Genomic DNA, 19,190 nt, shown 5'->3' on the forward strand with positions numbered 1-19,190 from the left:
CATGGTATTTGTCCATGGTATATGTTATGATGAAGCCTATTTAAAAGCTTAAGGAAATCCATTATGGAATGCAAGACTACCAACTTAGATTCATCTTAAGTCCGTACTTGATCTCTCTCCACACTTGGTAGATCTCGATTTAAGATGGATCTATTATGAACAGCATCCACCTCTTATTTAAAAAAAGATACTAAACAAAAAATATGCTACCATTTTTTAAAAGAATATTATTATGTTGATATAAGTTTATGGATAAATGTCGTGCAAGTTTATTGATCTCCTATTCTAGTGGTCTCACCACCCATCAAGAGGGACTCAACATATAAGTTTACAAAATTCAACATTTTCACATTTCTATCATTAGTTTTAAGATTTTTATTTCTTATTTCCATAACTACCATACTCATATAAATTAAATAGCTAATAAAAATAGATAAGTATTTAGTTTTAAAGTTTTGATAATTTTTTTTAAAACACACAGATATAACCAATGATAAATAATTTACTCATGAAATCCACCATGCTATGAAAAACATGGAGTTGTCTTTAGTGTGACTTTTTTGACTTTTTTGAGGTGAAATCTTAATTTGTGTTATTTAAACTGGTTTTTTCACTGTATATATGGATTCAACACCCTGAAAACCCCTAGGGCATTTAGATAGTGCAGGGGTTACACATCAAACTTGTGATTTCAGTAAATTCATGTCAGATTTTAGAGAAATTAAACCTGAAAAAACCACCAAAAAATACACTAAAAAAACTCTGAAATAAATGTTTTAAACATTTATTAATTTTAAATTCAATCATACGTATTTCAACTTAATTTATCCATTACTTATCATTAATTTAATAAAAAAATAATTAATTTACAAAAACAAAGATATTGAAAGTTCCTTGTCAAATGAACATTAGAATTTAATTTTTATTCTGAGATTTTACTTTAGTATCCTGCCACTATTTAGTATTCAGCTACTGTTACAGTTGTAGTATATTCCAACTTAACCTATACCATATTTATTACTCTACTACTGTTATTATTGTTTGCCATGTTAATTAAGTTTAAGCACCGCCAATGGTTGAGAAAATTCATGCATATCTTCAATTTAAAAGTAACTCAAAGCTGAACTGAAGCATCCCTATATATCGCTCAACTGAAGCCTTATGTTTCAGGGCAGCTGCCATTTCGCCCGACCAATCAAAACCGGCGGGACGAGCTAACTCTTTCGCGCCTTAAGATTCTCCTTTTAACTAGAAACCGTAACCCCCAAATATTTCCGCCCTCATTCCCTCCTTTCTTATTGGGTCCATTCTCCCTTGCTATAATAGGGCGGTTCCGCCATATTTAAGGTTCTCTGGCCCTTTAGAGCTCCAGCAACACGAAGGATTTCGATCTCCCTGGCGTCAATAAAACCGCAAGTATTCCGTCGGAAAACGGTTGATTCTGCTCGGATTGCCGAGAATATCGCAGAGTGAAAAATTGCGGTCTCCAACATAAAGTTCTGAAGAATTGCGAGGTAATTCTAGTTGGCCTGTCCTTGTTTTGAGATTGCTTTAAGAACATAGATTTAAAATAATCGAAATACTGGGATTTCGGGGGCTTACAGGTTGAGATTCGAACGACTGATCCGTAAGTATAAAAGTCTGTAGGACGCAAAGAAAAGTGAGTGTTAGTGCTTCCTGTGTCGATTAATTTTGGTATGCAGAGTAGGGACAATCTAGAGTGTAAAACAGTGAGGACTTTTAAGTGTTTAAAGGATGACTTCGAAAATACAGAAAATCGCCGAAGCTTAAGGGTTTCTGCTGGAATTGAACTTTGATGCAAAGGTTCGAAAGACTTTCATACACAAGTCGCGAGAAAAATGTATGCAGAGAAATTTTATAATCAATGGATCGAGTTTGCGGATTTTATCTGAAGATTGCGAATGTTCAAGGGTTTCTACACAAAACAGAGCTTCTGCTAGAAAGGTTCAGGAAATGTTTATGTATAAGTCTCGAGAAAAATGGATTAGGGGTGTGTTAGAATTAATGGATTCATATTTGCAGAATTTAATTAAATGCAGTCCAAATATTTAAGTGATTGAAGTAATTGTAGTTTTCACTCGAGGTAATTGAAGAATCGCAGTTTAAATAATGAATACTGAATAAATTAAACGGTGCTTCATTTTCATTGGACTGGGATTGGGATGGGAAAGTCATCCAAATTACTACGCTGGTTTGGGCTTCCACGTTTTCTGTCTCTGATATTTTACCAGAAAGGAACGTTTTATTGTTTGCATAGTTGACAATGTGCAGCAGTTTACAGGTTTTTAAAGCCTTTGGTGGTCTAGAAAAACATTTTTGATTGTTGCAAAAGATCATTCGTATATGTATCGATATTTTTAAAGTGGGGAGCTGTCTATTTCAACGGATGTAAACCCAGTAATAAACTGAGCTCACCTTTTAATAAGCTGAACCCACCCTTATAATGGCAAGTGAAAAATAGGGTTTGTTGGTAACTTGCCAGTACCATACAGTAATAAGTTTGAAAACTACATCAATAAGAACATCCCTGCCATGATTTGAACTTAGATCATTGTCACAACAATCACTTACCTCTAGGCCATAGCCCAGTGGACATATACGACTGTATGTCTCTGGACTTGTATTGAATTTTGTGACCTTGGTTTATGGGACTTTTTATCCCCATATAAAAAATAGGAAAGTTGAGAAAATATTTTATTCTGGATTAAATTAATTAATGAATTTAATCCATGAAGTAAAAATGCCATTTCTTAGCTATAAAATCTCCTGGATCATTTGGTTTTCATGGGTAAAAATATCTTAGAGGGAATTATAATTGTAGACATTTTATGTTTTGTCTTGTGGAATCACTCTCTCACATCACAACAAATGTGCAGTATCGGTCATGTTCATTTCAATCTCTTGGTATGCAGGGTGGTTAGGGTAGGATGTCAAATTTAAACACTGACTGCATTGTTCTGGTTCCGGTTGATTTCTTTCTATGTTTTCTTTGTACCAAACATTGACAACATTTTAAAACAGAGAAAAATAGTTGACAGAACTCTAAGATACATAAGTGAGTTTTATAAAAGTAGCCAAATTGTGTGAAACACCCTGCAAAAGTTCTTCCTGTGATTCTGGTGAATCTTTGCAGATGATGTATAACAGCAATTGTATTACAATGATCTACCAGGATATGTCCTGTGTTAAGTCAAGTCAAAGGTCAAAGTTAACTTTTATTTTTTCAATGAGAAACATCTTTATATTTTATATAACAAATATACATGTTCCGGTGCTCGAGGGACTGTTCAGATAACAAGGCTCAACATCATTACAAGAAATACTCATTATGAGCTGAGCTCAACTTGTCACATGTGGAAATTGAACTCCGGTGGGGAGGATAACAACATTTCTGCCGACCACCTGAGCTAAACCCAATTGACAAGTCAAAATTCCTTGCCTGATAAAAGTATTTCCATATACAAGAGATTGCAAATACAAGCATGCATCCACTTTTTTTGCTACTTATGACAATACTATAGAGGAGATGCACAGTTTTGAATTGACTTCATTCCACAGCTTTACCTGTGGCGAGGTTCAGGAATTAACAAGGGAATGCTCAATTTTGAATAACTTCAAATTTTGCACTTGGCAGGATACAAGGCGAGTTTATTTCTATGCATATTAACATGCTTTATGTATAAAATAAAACATATAAATTTGGTCTTCGAATCCATCTATCCCATTTTGGAGAAAACGCATCTATTTGACACAAATTTAGGTTGTCCACAGTTTGTTGTATTAAAAACGATGCAGTATTGTAGGCAGAAAATGTCTCATGATGGCCATATAACCATTGACAGCTGTTATTGTGAAATTGAGCTTTTTGGGTTTAACACAGAAAATATGTTAGAATTGCATGGGACTACTCTCATCATTGGATTAAAATGATTACTAATTGCTAGATTTTGTGCCTGTTGCTCAGCTAGTGATTCCCAGTGAAGGCACAGCAGAGAAGACACTAGAGATGACACCTTCAACCTTTCCTTAGTTTTAGTATGTGTGATCTATCGTTGGCAGGATGGCACAAATGCCTATACAGTTGGTGTGCTCATGCATGATAAATTTCCAGTTTAGGTAGAGGGCATAGATCCCATGGAGGGGTTTCATGTTTGCGCACTCTATTTGAGGTGCATGTCACCTGGCATACTTATCCATACGAGGAGGGTGCAACAGTGCATGTGACTAGTGTTAGGGTTTGACTGAGTCACTTTGAGCACTTCATGCATGTGATCAGATAAATTGTATCTTCCATTGTTTTGGCTTGCGAATTTCTGTTTTCGAGCTTGTGTGCTGTGTATTTCTTCTTTGTGGTAAGAGAATACAGATGCAATATTTGAGTGGTGGGTCACCTAGGCATCCCACTTTTGTTGTTGGAGGCACCCAGATGGCCCCTTTTGGGGAATTGCATCCCCTTCACTGGAGAAACGTTTAACTGAATTTCTCCCAAAGGGGATGTGGGGAAACATTTTCCTAGGCACCACCCACCCCCACCTCTGGAGCGTGGGAAGAGTGGTGGGTGTGTCCCTCACCCTAGGGATGCATCCCTGTGGAAAACTCTGTTCAATATGTATTTTGCCTGCATGATTTATACATTTGATCCTATGGGTGATGTCTGATGTATTTTGTTGTGCAACTTCATATTGTAAGTTGTGTGAGCTAGTTCTTATCTTGCAAATGTTTGGTGTACTTATTCATTTGGATTGTTGCTGTATTTCTTGATTGTAATCTTCTTATCCTTTTTCCCTAAGGAAAAATAGTAATTTTCATTATATGAAATATTGAATATTACATGCTGTAGATGCTGATTAACATATCAAAATTGATTGCTGTAACCCAACAATCATCTGCTGTCTAAATATAGCTTTCAAAATAAAACCAAGCTGTCTGATATACATACAAAAATAAGTTACCTATACTGTCCATCAATAAACTGTTCTATGTCTGTTTTATCATATATATTTCAGCCGTATGTGTATGCAAAAATATACAAAAATTATCCCATAACAGCATTATTTGCAGAGATGTCAATGAAAGGCCTGTGATAATACTGGTAGAAATCTGTCCCATTCTGTTCTGTTATCAGCCAAGTACCACGGTTCTGGAGCGTGCCTTCTTTGGATAACTTATCGGAAATTGCATTCCTTTCCCTGTAAATATGTTGACAATAGTTATAGTCAAATTGTGCTTTTAACATAATAACTTCCTCAAATAGATTTCTGAGCGTATGTGTGAGACATATGGACTTCTGATTGAACCAAGCAATAATTATTTTTGAGTCCCCAAATATCTGCAGCTGTCGGCACCCATGTTCCAAAGCAAAGAGGAGAAGAAGCTTTAGACTATAAAACTCTACAAAACTATTTGAGCCCTGCCCCAGTCCAGATTTTAATTTGAAAGAGTGTGAATTGTTTAGATGAAGAATTGCACCCCAACCACATCTTCCATTTTGAGACGAACCATCAAAGTAACCCCATGACATATCTTGCTTGATAATTTCAGGGGTGATAATCTGGGCATTCAATTGTTCTTCTTCTCTGTAAGAAACTCAAATATGGCAATGACTTCAGCAGCAATCGTATCAGGTAAAAAGACTTTCTCCTGGAAGATTTTCCTGTTCTTACCAATCCAGATGCCCCAGAAAATGAGGACAGGGATGTTTCTTAGCTTTCTAGGATTTGCTTCGTTCCACCAAGATTTCCAAGCTTCAATTATTGATTCCCCTGCCGTCTGAGACTTATATGTAAAGCCTGATATATAAAGTTCCAAATCTGCACAGCTATATGACAAGCCAAAAATAAATGATCAACCGACTCAACATCCAAATCGTGTAAAGGACACCAAGAGGCCCCCTGAAAAAATCTTCTTTCTAGATTCTCTCCTGTAGGGATTTTGTTTGTTAGAAGACACCATAAAAATAATTTCGCTTTTGGTGGACTTTTCAATTTCCAAATAAGTTTCCACCACCAGTCCATCACCTCTGGTTCTTTGGAAGCATAGGCATATAAATAGCCTTCCTTGGGAGTATAGTACTCCTTTTTAGAGTGGATCCACAATAGTTCATCTTCACAGTCCTTTATTCTAACATGTGATAGAGCTAAAGCATTTGTATATTCAGCCCATAACTGGTGCCAGTGGGCAGGCAAGTTCAAAGTGTGTGCTGTTAACCATCACTGCCCCCAAAATTGTTGTATTTTCTGCATCACCATGATGAGCCAGATATGCCACTAAATCTGTTGGGGGAATGTGACTATCTCCACAGCCCGACCATGGATCAGTCCCAATCTGGACCATATTACCAAAACCGATCTTCCATGCAAGTCTGGATCCTATGATGTTGAAGGAATGTAACACTTCTTTCCATATTGTTGATATCATTTAACCTTTTCTTGTTTTGTAACCTGACCCAATCTTCCACTGAGAGCGGGTAGATGTACTTTCTTTTTACCACCTCTGTCCATATAAACTGTCTGTAGAAATTAACCTCCAACCAACTTTTGCAGCGAGGGTGATTGTAATCTTCTTATCTTTCCTTGTTGGGTGCTTAGTAAATTGTTAGAAACTTAGAATCATCTGGGATATTTATTTCAAATTTGGCTTGCCCTTGATCTTAAAAATTAGATTATTATTATTTTGATAAATATCAAATTGAATTTTTCTATATGTCTGTGTTTGGTGATCCTGTTTCATTAGCCTTGTCAATGAATGGTATTTTAACCTCCTTTATTATTTTGTCTGTTGGACCTTTAAATGCAATCGATACAACCATGAAGTAATAGCTTTGTTGTAGGATTTAAATTTTATATGATATTGTAAATGGTACGGGTGTAACAAAATACAGTTGATACAACCATGAGGTGATAATTTTGTTGTAGGATTATATGATAAGATCTGTAAATGGTTTGAGTGAAATAAAATGCTGTTGATACAACCACGAGGTGATAACTCTGTTGTAGGATTTATATGATAAGATTCTGTAAATGGTTTGAATGAAATAAAATTTAAATTACAGCTAGTGTTTATCTCTGATTTGATAATTTTACTTGTATTTTTCTTGGGTATTGCGAAGGGTTGGCATCTCATTGTCCTATGTTGCTCATTGTCTGCATACCTGTGAAAGTTCCTTAATTCTATGGTTTCTCAGGCTTTGCCCACTTTCCTGTTTTGATCCTTAGGTCAGTAAATTTATTTGTAACCCGGCAATGGGTCTATTTTTGCTTCTTGCAACAGAGGTCAGGGATATCTTCGTGGAATGTTTTTAACCTTCTCTGATAGTATATTGCTTCCGACCTTCTCGACTCTTGAGTATACTTTTCCAGGACATTCTTATAGAATCATAAGTTGACGGAATGTTGAGATTAAAGAATCACAGTTTTTAGCAGTGCAAAAGATGTAAGAATATTAAGATAAGCTTTTCTTTTGATTCAGAGAAAGTTTGTATCTTTCAATTGTTTTTTTTCTTCATCACATCGATACTCGCAGATTTTGCATTGCATTAATATTTTTCTTGGGTCAGGTGAATTGTATACTATTGCATTGCAGTTTTAGAATTCCAAGGCCTTCATCCTTTTTTAAAAACAGAAATGGCTAGTTTTGTCATAAAATAAGGCTGTGGTGAAACCGTCCAGCAGGATGATAGAAAATTTAAATGAGATCCACAGTCAAAAGAGCTGAAGAATTTCTTAAAGTTCAATGATGTTATCTACTCTATGTGCTAATGTTAGAGTTCTATGCCTACCACTATTTATTTGGCAGGTCTCTTGCTATACATACTGTGTCAACAGAAAAAAACAGCTTTCCAAAATTTTACAAATTCCAAAAACTAATATAGAGGTCATGCCTGCTGCAGGCCTCCAATTTTTCACTGACCTTGGATGACTGGATGACAGAAGATCATTGCCTTGCATGGACTGATGTCTGCTGCACTCTATCCTCCTATCTTTCCATCAGATTGTCCACCCCAAAAGAGACAACAGAGAGGAAAGGTGGAGCCGCAGACTCATTCCCTCATTACCAGACCTTTTCTCCATTTTTAACTTTTCTATTCTTCCCTGGAACATATTCATTCTTTCTTTTGTGTCTTCAGTCCTCTGATTATTGTTTTCTAAGCTGATTTTGATCTGCCTTTGGTGGTTTTTGACTGACTCTATCTGGAAGTTATTGCCTATTAGTTGTCTTTGCATTGCCTGGGCCTCAAATGTATTCCTCCTCTGCCAGTCTTTCCTTGAACCATCCCATTTTTGAGCCTACAGCGAAAAGCAGTCCTGGGCCTTTTCATTGTGCCTCTCACATCTTTGGAAACTCCTGCACAATTCAGAATTCTTGCAAATGGCATGATGTTCTGGATGACCATGTGGGTTTGCCATTGTTTCTTGTTCACCCTCTGTCCAATTCACCAAGCCAAATTTCAACACACCAAGACACACCCACCCAATGCCCATCTTCCATCACACAGAGCTGGCCTCCAGAATGCAAGACTGGCTTCCATAGCACTGAACCTCCCAATACACGGGGTTGGTACCTGTCATGCAACCTCCAGAAGTCTCCAAATCTCAAATGCTGGATGACAAGGAGGGAAATGAAAAATGCAACAGCAGGCAGCTTCCTTCTTATTCAAAATATCTACATGGGTGTGTCCCCCCATCCTCACTCAATGTTCCACTAAGTTTCTGGTACGGGGGATGCTGGGATGCTGGACAGGGAGACGCACAAGGGGGATGTGTGGGAGTACCCCCAAATTTTAGGGAAATTCAGGTGGGACGTGGGGATGTCAGGGTGTGTGTGTGTGTGTGTATGACAAACATGATTGCATTCAAATTGAATAATGAAATATGTTGATTCATACATGTAAATGATTCAATGAAATAGAAATACTAAAATATCATATACATTGATTTTTGAATTCATCATTTATCATTCTAGAATCTAGATTGATTTAAATTCATCATTCATTATTCTAGAATCTGACTAAAATATCATATACATTGATTTTTGAATTCATCATTTATCATTCTAGAATCTAGATTGATTTAAATTCATCATTCATTATTCTAGAATCTGATTAGTACAAAGCAAAATATTAGATACTTAAGTGTGAAGACTGGAATAATAAATTGAAATTGCTTAAACTCAAAAATAGTAAAGAATGACGAGTCAAAGACTCAGTCTGAGGTCATGAGTATCTAGAGTCAAGACTCAAAATTTAAAACTGAAAATGAACAATGCACAATGAATCAATGTTTTGTAAGAATTGAACTCGTCATTGAACTGGTCAACCCCAAAACTGAGAACTGGAAAAAAGCCAGATCAAAAAACTGGTGAAGCAAAAGATACATAAATATTCAAATTTTGAAAAATATACATAAATATTCATGTGCATCCATATGAATCCAAACCATTAGATGCAAATATGCAAAATATCTCATATATATAGCAAGGGTGCATATAACCAAAACAGCACCAAGTGCAATCCATATTTAAACCAAAAATACATCAACAAAGAGGCTCTAGATGACCTCTATAGTCCAAAAGATAATCATGCTACAACAAATACTTATGTATCATCAAAATCATTGCCTATATTCGGATCATCATAATCAATATCACCCTCTAAGCATTAAAATAAGATAGAAAAGGCCTAATATTTCAAATCAAAATTGAGTGATGGGTACATTTTTACCACTGTCATGACAAAGGAGTTCAACAATTAATGCCACCAACATTGAGGTATATTGAGGGCTTGGTGGTCTTGATTAAATGTTAGTTCCATATCCTCATACATGATAAATTCCAATGGAAATGTTGCAATCCCTCCAATCTTGAAATCTTGAAAAATTGTTAGGTCTGTTGGATTCCGAGTGGGATCTAAAATTCTGCTTTCTCCATATGAAATCCAATGAGGTTGTTACCACTCTCAAACATCTTGAAACGATTAATGGTAATGTTAAAACTTTAAAGAAATATGTTCAAGAATTTAACGTTACCATGGATTACATAGCATTAGTATGGCTCTAGGGTTGAATACTAGGCTTCCCCACTCAAATTATTGTTTTTAGGCAAAATTCAAGGGGGATGCCATATATCCCCCTTTTCCAAGGGGGAACGCCAACAAGCACCTTTTTTGGGGAAACACGTTCTGCACATTGGGGAAGTGTTTCCGTTTGCGTTTCCTTGAGTTCCCAAAAGGGGGATGCGGGGAAATGTTTCTTCAGGCGTGGGAAATGTGGGGAGCGCACTGAATAAAACAAATGCTGCCTGTGAAATGTGTGATGGGATGGGGGAGAAGTGAGCCTCTAATAACTGTGTACATACTTTCATTAGTGCTTGCAACTTGTTCGTTGTATTAGGGAACCTCGACCTTAGAATTATGGATATCAAATATTTGATGGAAGGTAGCAGATAACAAGAACGCCCCCACATTTGTTCTAAGTGACCAGAAGAGCAGATTGACTGCTTCATTTGCTTGCTCATCTGCAAATGAATTATGATGTACCTGCAAAACTTTTTGCTAGCCTTTGGGCTCTATTAACTAGTCTACTTAGTGAAGTTTCTTGAGAAGTTGGTTGATAGTTCATATGACAAATGATAACAGAAGAATCCCCAACCACCAAAGACTGTCTTATTTCCTTTTGCTTCAGAATCATAAATCCTTGTAATAGTGATAGTCTATGTCACAAGGTTCGTCGAACTTTAACCTTGAGGTTCGAATTTTGGTGAACCTTACAAAAAATTTGAGGTTCGGCGAACCTCATCGAACCTCATAGCCATTAACCAAGTCCATAGATCAAAACTCATAATTTCATGTCACAACTCAAGCTTGTAATTTATCCTTGTAGTTTCCATGTCCGTGATAGCATTTTTTTATGTTTACTGATGTTGATTTTTTACTATTTTATCCTGTAATTCATTATATATATATATATAGGCGAACCTAATGGCGAACCTCCTAAAAAAATTCGAAATCAAACCGGACCTTGGTGAAAGCAAATTCTTGTTTTTCTTTGGGATTATGGATGATCTCCTCTGCATTTCACACCCCGGGCTTCAACTGTTAGCAAGGCAAAACATGTTGAATTAAAAAAAGTGCAGTCTGCAATTGCCTATAACATGTGCTGAAACTTACTATATTTTTGGATTCTGGAATTGGAAATTTGAGTATAAGAGGAAATTAATTTGTTTTTTATTTTATTTTAATTGCCCCAAAATTCAATGATATCTGTAAACTACTTGAGTTCAACATGAAGTTTTGTGGTTCCCAACTTGCTAGCTTAATACATGAATGTTCTGGAGAATATTAGAAAAGAAACTCTCAACAGTTTTAACAACCTGGACTAACAGCTAGAGGAGGAAACTAGTTGCATGCACAGAGTATGAAAAGTAACTGCTAAAAGCTGTAAGAATATCAAGAGAACATTTTCTTCTGATTCAGAGAAAGCTCATATCTTTCAAGTGTTTTTTTTTTGTCATCAGACTAACACTGACAGACTTGTATTAATTGTATTCTATTGCATTGCAGGTTTGATAATTCCAAGTGTTTCAACAGTTAGTGCGACAAGACTTGTTGAATGTGGTCTGCCATTGTCTTGTCCTTGGACTAAAGATTACTACATTTTTGGCTTTTGGAACCAGAGATTTGGGTATATGAGGAGTTTTATCATCAGATTTTTTTGATTTGTTTCAAAGGATCATTGATATCTGTGAGCGGATTGAGGTCAATATGAAGATTTTTGGTTCTAACTTCCTAGTTTAATTAAGGGGTTGATCTGGAGAGTATTTTTAAAGAAAAATTTAACAATTTTGACTACCTGGACTAACAGCTAGAGAGGAAACTAGTCGAAGCCAATAAATATTAAAATGAAGCGTGCTTTTGATGAAATCTCCGATGATGAGTGGGGAGATGCAGCAGTTAATTTGGACAGAGCAATCAAACGACCTGTACATGAAAAACATATCAGCAATGGGAATGGTTTGAAAAAGGAAGTTAAAGTCCTTCCTTCCCTTGAATCTTTTGCATTCAAAACAAAAAGCAAAGGAATCATTTCTACGCCTCAAAGATCAGATCATCCTTTGGAGGATGATGATTTTCAAGTAACAAAGGGTAGATCCATTGGTAGCCGGGGAAGGCGATTTGTAGTTGATGAGAGTGATGAGGAGTTTGAGCCAATAGTTGAAAAAGAGAGGAATGTTGTAGCTCTTTTGAGTGATGAAAATGAGTCTCTCGGAACTGGGTTGCAACATGCAAAGGTTGTTGATGTAGAGGACGTGGTTGAAATTGACCCCAACTTGGAGGAGGAACATGCAGAAGATGATGTCATAGCGAATGCACTGCAAAAGTGTGATCAAATTGCTGTGACATTGCGTGAGGATCTTTATGGCAGTGGGCCATCCGCTAGTAGCACGTGCTGTGATAGATATGCAGAAGTGGATGCCAGTGCAGCAAGAATTGCAACACAGGTTTGTGACTTGTCTATGTCTTTAAAAACTGTGATGGGTGAACATGTTTAGTGACTAGTCTAATGATCTGGGATGAGGTTCACCAAATTCTCTTACGAGCCCAATCATTGCGGTCATATCTTACAGACAGAATAGCTCTTGTTGGAAATGGAGATACTTTTCAATTGAGAGGAACTGGCCTCAATCTCTTGGTAGCATATTTCAACATAGTTCCCATTTCTAGAAAATCTCTGTTCTAATTACCTAATTTAGTCTCATTTCCTGATTGATAGTTTTTAAATATGCATAAGATCTTGTTTTCTCAGTGATCTGAATTTATTGCTTTCTTCTGTTCATTACATGTTTACGAAGTTGTCTGTTTCTCTATTAATCAGGGGGACATTGATGCTGCCTGCAACTATAAAAGCTCTATGTTTCAGCCAATTTTGAAGCCTTACCAGCTTGTTGGGGTTAATTTTCTGCTGTTGCTGCATCGCAAAGGGATTGGAGGAGGTATTAAGAGGCATTCTGTGTTAGTAGTTTAGGGTTCATTAAATCCAAGGGATTGGAAAATGTGCTTATGAGATATATTTAGTGATAAAAATCTCTATAGGTTTTGAAGTATTGAGCAGTTCATGCAATATTCTCACAGGTCACCAGTTTAAAACATGATTGGTGTTTTAGTTTGTTGTGTTTTGCAACACATACAATTGACACCAATATTATTTTTTCCACAAAAAATCATAATTATTTGACTGTGCATTCTTCATGTGCTTACTGCACTTTCACATGAATAAACAACTATTTCCCAACTTTCAAAAATAAATCCCCTTCCTAAGATCATAAAAGCAAAGCCCATACTATGCACTATATGTCTAGGAAGAATATAATCCCCCTCTCATCACTGCAGTCCAAATATTGCAAAAGAAGGGGAGATTTGCAAGATATTGACTTAAGAAATTGTCTGCCCCCAATATATATATATATATATAAAGAGAAAACAAAACAGAAAATAAAATTTATAAGAACTGAATGTCCCTTCAAAGTCAGTATTGGAAAATTTGGTACTCCATCTTTAACCTCTTCCAGTTCATTGGAGCTCTCTACCAGCCTTAGACAGACTATCTGTGGCAGAGTTTAATTCCTTGTATACATGAGCATAATAAATGAAATCAAATTGACATCCAATCTCTTTTAGATTTTCTTGCAAAGGCTTGGGCAGAACAAGTTGTGAACCCCCATTGATTGAGTTTATTACTAGAGCAGAATCCCCAAAGATCCGAATACTTGAACCATTTCTGTCCTAAGTTGCACTGAAATGGATATGGCAAATTTTCAAAATATTCAGATACGATATGACAAGGAAACGATATATATATATATATATATATATATATATATATATATATATATATTACCTTACTAGACTTTAGGAAAAAGGACTAGAAAAGGAGTCTATTACACCTTCCATATCCTTACTATATTATTCACCTTATATAAATTAATTAATTTTCTATTTAAAATATTTTAAAACCATATACAGTTTAAATGTATTAAATATTATATTCATTTTACAAAATAATATTTAAAAATATATATAATATATAACTTATACAATAAATATTTATATTACACACCATATATATATATATAATTAACCACTTCAATAGTGAGACTAAAAAATTATATTTTAAATTAATAGATTAATGTATGTGTACAATGAAAAATTAAACTTCTTCGTCATTTGGTTGGAGAGTGCACACATCTTCACACTATTTTTTGCCCAATCAATTGATGTACGAATTGATGGCCAGGTAGGTTCGTATGCTCCCTGATAAAGGAATCAGTCAGTCTGTGGAACAACGAAGAACTAACTGGTTCTTTATGTATGCCCGGTAGACTTACCTGTATGGCATTGGAAGATTCCTTGTTTCTTCTACATTCTCTTTCTCTTCTCTTGGGCACCGACATATTTTTATTCATATTTGCCGCTTCCTATATCTTCTTCGGATAGTTAGAGGGCCCTAAGAAAGATAATAGTCGCGGGCTACTGGAAGGTGGGGAGACCATTTTCTTTCTTTTTTAGATAATCTGTGTTTTTATTTAACCCTGATATGCTGGAGAGCGCAAGGCTCCAACTCCAAGTAGCTGCCAACGACGAGTCATGCTCATTGTCTCCAACAAAAAAATGGATGTTGACCTTTCTTGACTTCTCTTGGTGAAAAAAATTGTGACTTCGTTCTTGTCTTTTACCTTTAGTAGGTGGATCCGGATCCAAAAAAAATTACAACCTCTAGAATCGTTTCTAAAATTGGATCCAACATTTCCGAAATTTTGATACAGATAAAAATTGCTTTGATGGTGTTTCACAATGTTTCGTATGCGGATTGTACCCGGTTCTGTTTCAGAAATGGGGAACGACGTTTCTGGCAATTTCCGAAGACGTTTTTGATAACTTAGTTTTTGTCTAGATAAGATAAGATAAATGTATTAATGTCGAACCGATGACCACAAAAGTAGGTAAGTGGGTTGGTGATAGTTATAATGATGCTAGTACATAGCGGGATCAATAAAGTAGCTCCTATATAAGGCAATAACCAGGATGTAAAAGAGCACACTACTCTAAAACCCCAGACAACCAACTCCAAAGAGTGAAGAGGCAATCCAAGAGAGGATGTACATGATGGGTGGTTCATTGGCCTATGGTACTAACTATAAGAGGAGATCTTGGATAGTTGGAGCTCTCTCTCCTAACATCCAAGGCTGAATGGAGAAATCTCAACATAGATGTTTGTAACATTGTCTTGAAAAATAATGGGGTGGGTGTTGGAAATACACAGGGATATTGAGGGGGGGGTGAATCAATATCACTTAGATTTAAATTCTCATCACTTTATTAATCTTAAAAATAAAACCTCATCACACAGTCAATCATCAACAATGTTGCATAAACATTGAGATTAAAGTGAAATTGATACTTGAAGAAAAAATACTTGGATGCTTATCAAACAATCTTAAATTTATTACAACCACTTGTGAGGACACCAATCCTGTATAAGCACCAACTTACAAAAATTGCAGGTCCAACTTGTCAAGAAGATGAGGACACCAATCCTCTGTAAGCACCAATTTACAAATTTGCAGGCTCCGATCTGGCAGCTTGTACTTAACCTTGACAAATATGCTTTCATTTATGTTTAGGCAACCTCGATGAAGTGGGGCTATGCCTCCTCTAAACCAACACACAAAACTTGGCTAGGGCTAGGTCTCCTTTAGAACTTGGGCTCTAGAACATACCTCAGGCTCTCAACATAATAGATTTCAACCTCTTGGAACAAACCTCGACTTCAATAGAATTTGGCCTCTAGTATAGACCTCGGCTTCAACAAAATTTTGCCTCTTGAACATACCTCGGCATCAACAAAATTCTACCTCTTGAACATACCTCTACCTCTCGACAGGGTTGAACTTGGCCTATTTTGAAACATAATTCGTTACTCGGCCTCCTTCACACCAAAACTCGGTCTCCTTTAAACCAGAACCAAAACATATAGAAAAACCTTCAAAATGTATACGAAAAAACCCTTCCACAACTCAACAAATACTTCACAAAGGACTTCTCTAACTCGACTTCACTTCACTTAATGGTTCATGAGGTATGAACCTCAGATTTGCACCTCCTGCTTGCTAAAACAAAACCAAACTTGCTTCAACAATGGCTAGAAATGCTCCTTATTGTTGATTTTTCAAGAGAAATATGATTTTCTAAACTGTTTTTTACTTTCCAATGATTTCTTTAGCCAGTTTCACTTATGTCACATACATAATTAAGCAATTATACATATAAATCTCGACAGTAATGCAATAATGATAGTAGGATTATAAAGAGACAACCAAACACACAAAGAGACACAAAATTTTTCCTGTGGGAAACCCAAATTTGGGAGAGAACCCAACAATCTTTTCTAGGAGAAATTCTTTAGTTCAACAAAGTTACAGTCTGATATTCATAAGTCAACTTAGGTCAAACAGACCATAGAAATCAACAAGTCAAACCTAGTCAAATAGACCAATTTTTGGCTTTTCTACTGTTGCCTCAAAATTCAGTCAACCTTGGTCAACAGGGCCAAATTTCAACCTCTTGCACCTTTTCCGAAATTTGGTTAACATGTGGTCAACTATGCAAAAGAACTTCGATCAACCCGCGGTCAATTGCCCAAAAGAACTTTGATCAACCTTTGGTGAACAACCCAAAAGAACTTCGATCAACTTGCGGTCAATCTGCCGAGAAGAAGGTTCGGTCAGCGCTGGTCAATGCAGTTCAGATGTAAGATAAACTTGTTTGCCACAAAAAATATCTTCCTCAGAAATCTCAGCCTCTTTCCTCAACTCCTTCGCACATGTGAACAAAAGAATAGATGATCTTGTGATGATCCAATTTTTTTTCTCTAAGAGGTGAGGTCGAATGGCAATATATAGTGGTTAGGTTGCCCCCATGTGTTGTGTCAAGTGAGTTGACTTTAATTTTAGGGGGTCGACTTGACCAAAGAAAATTTCAATTTTATTTAATTTCCCTCCTTTTATTTGAGCCCACTTGTAGCTGGGAATACCAAGGACAACTACCTAAAATCATCACTCCCTCTTAGTTAGGGAGGTAGTCAACTTGACTTTCTCAGATGTCCTCTTTGTTGAACAATTTCTCCATCCAAAGAAAAGATTGAATGAGCTAGCTATGTTAATGTATCCATCCACTCCATGTTCTAATCTAGAACCATGTGGAAAGCATCCTACATCAGCATCATGCAAAGGATCTAGTCATCTACTAGTCAAATCCCCTTTGCAAATGGATCTAGTCACCCACTAGCCAAAACCCTTTGGTGATATGGTCAGAATCTTCTGACTGGGGTCAACAAGACTAGTCTTGGGTCACCAGCTCAACAAGTCGTCACTTGGAGCAAGGTCAATACCTTTGACCAAAAAAATGGTGAAACCTTGGGTCAATTACCATCCTTGAATGCCAATCGAATGGTAAAATACTTGTCCGATGCTAAAGGCACTCACTATACCCACTAGGCAAGTACCTCTCGGCAATATGGTCAGAACCTTCTGATTGGGGGAGCACTACAGGCCCTGATACTCTCTGGGCCATTCTCCCTAGCCACATTACATGGCCCCTAGTCAATACCTTTGACCTAGGGAGAAAGTTTGTGATATCAACACTCCCTCTAACTAAGGGAAGCATTGTTGTCTAGCCATCTACTATTCAAATCCCCGTTGCAACTGGATCTAGTCACCCACTAGCCAAAACCCTTTGGGGATATGGTCATAATCTTCTGATTAGGCTCAACAAGACTAGTCCTGGGTCACCAACTCAACAAGTTGTCACTTGGAGCAAGGCCAATACCTTCGATAAAAAAATGGTGAAACATTGGGCCAATTACCATTCTTGCATGCCAATCGAATGGTAAAATACTTGCTCGGTGCTAAAGGCACTCATTCTACCCACCAGGCAAGTACCTCTTGGCAATATGGTCAAAACCTTCTGACCGGGGGAGCACTACAAGCCCTGATGCTCTCTGGGCCATTCTCCCTAGCTACATTACATGGTCCTTGGTCAATACCTTTGACTTGTCAATATCTTGACCTAGGGAGAATGTCTATGACATCAACACTCCCTCTAACCGAGGGAAGCATTGTTGTCTATGAAGTAAACAAACTTCATCCTGGGACAAAGGCTTTGTGAGAATGTTAGCAACTTATGCATTTGTAGAAATGTACTGGAGCCTCATTGCTCCCTTTTCTACCATGTCTCGGTACTTGGTCTCAATGTTCTTCGACTTGTCATCACTGTTGTCTCCAACACATAATCAAACAATCCTGCGAGTAGCTTCCGAAGCCACACTGCTTTACAACTTGCTAGACTTGCTGCAATATACTCGGGCTCTACAAAAGTTTAGTTCTTGCTCATCCAAGATATCATAGTAGAATCCAAATTGAAGCTACATCCCGATGTGCTCTTCCTATCTTCTGCACTCTCTTACCAATTTGAATCTGTATATCCCTGCAACTGTACTTCATCATTTGAGACATATCTCAATTTGTATCCCGCTGTACCGTGCTGGTACCTTAAGTCATGTTGTGCCGCATGACCTCGGCTCAGGCATAAACTGACCAACTTCCTTTGTTGAATCCATCACCACAACTGTTTTTCGTTCAATTGGAATGGGTGCTCTCTCTCAAACTGAAACAGATCCCGCTGTGGCAAGCCTAGCTGCTCCCTAGTCCCTAAAGCATATCTGTTGTCTGATGTGGTCCACTCATAGAAGGCATAATGCTCTTAGAGACCTCCTGTATCTAGGCATATAGTTTGACAACCTTACAGTCCATTATCTGAAGGATCTCAATAATATACTTCCCTTAACCAAGTAATGCATCAAAACCTTACAGTCCATTATCTGAAGGATCTCAATAATATACTTCCCTTAACCAAGTAATGCATCAAAACTAGATCTTTCATCTCAAATTTACAAGTCAACTCCCTTTGACGCTGAAGCAGAGCTTGAATGCTCCCTCTATCACGAAAGCAAATCCTCTTATCACTGTTGCTCCTTTTGTCATGTGAGTCCTTCTGCTCCCATCAGAAACAAGTCATATAATAACAAGATCAACCAAGACTCGTTAGGTATTTGTTAATATGA

At 36.9% G+C, this 19,190-nt stretch overlaps 1 protein-coding gene across 1 annotated transcript in view; it reads left to right on the top strand.

The window, feature by feature from the left end:
• Positions 1-1,152: 1,152 nt before the first annotated feature.
• The window catches only part of ETL1 (SNF2 domain-containing protein / helicase domain-containing protein), a 123,505-nt gene continuing 105,467 nt past the window's right edge, over positions 1,153-19,190 (top strand). The window contains exons 1-3 of the mRNA XM_089377182.1: positions 1,153-1,514; positions 11,576-12,513; positions 12,888-13,005. Of these exons, the coding sequence (XP_089233308.1) occupies positions 11,914-12,513; positions 12,888-13,005 (718 nt within the window). The 5' untranslated portion in view covers positions 1,153-1,514; positions 11,576-11,913. The remainder of the gene's footprint in view (positions 1,515-11,575; positions 12,514-12,887; positions 13,006-19,190) is intronic.

This window comes from Pinus tabuliformis, chromosome J (assembly GCF_031772625.1).
Source record: "Pinus tabuliformis cultivar Carrire ecotype Pingquan chromosome J, CPIR1, whole genome shotgun sequence".
In the NCBI taxonomy this organism is placed as follows: Eukaryota; Viridiplantae; Streptophyta; class Pinopsida; order Pinales; family Pinaceae; genus Pinus; species Pinus tabuliformis.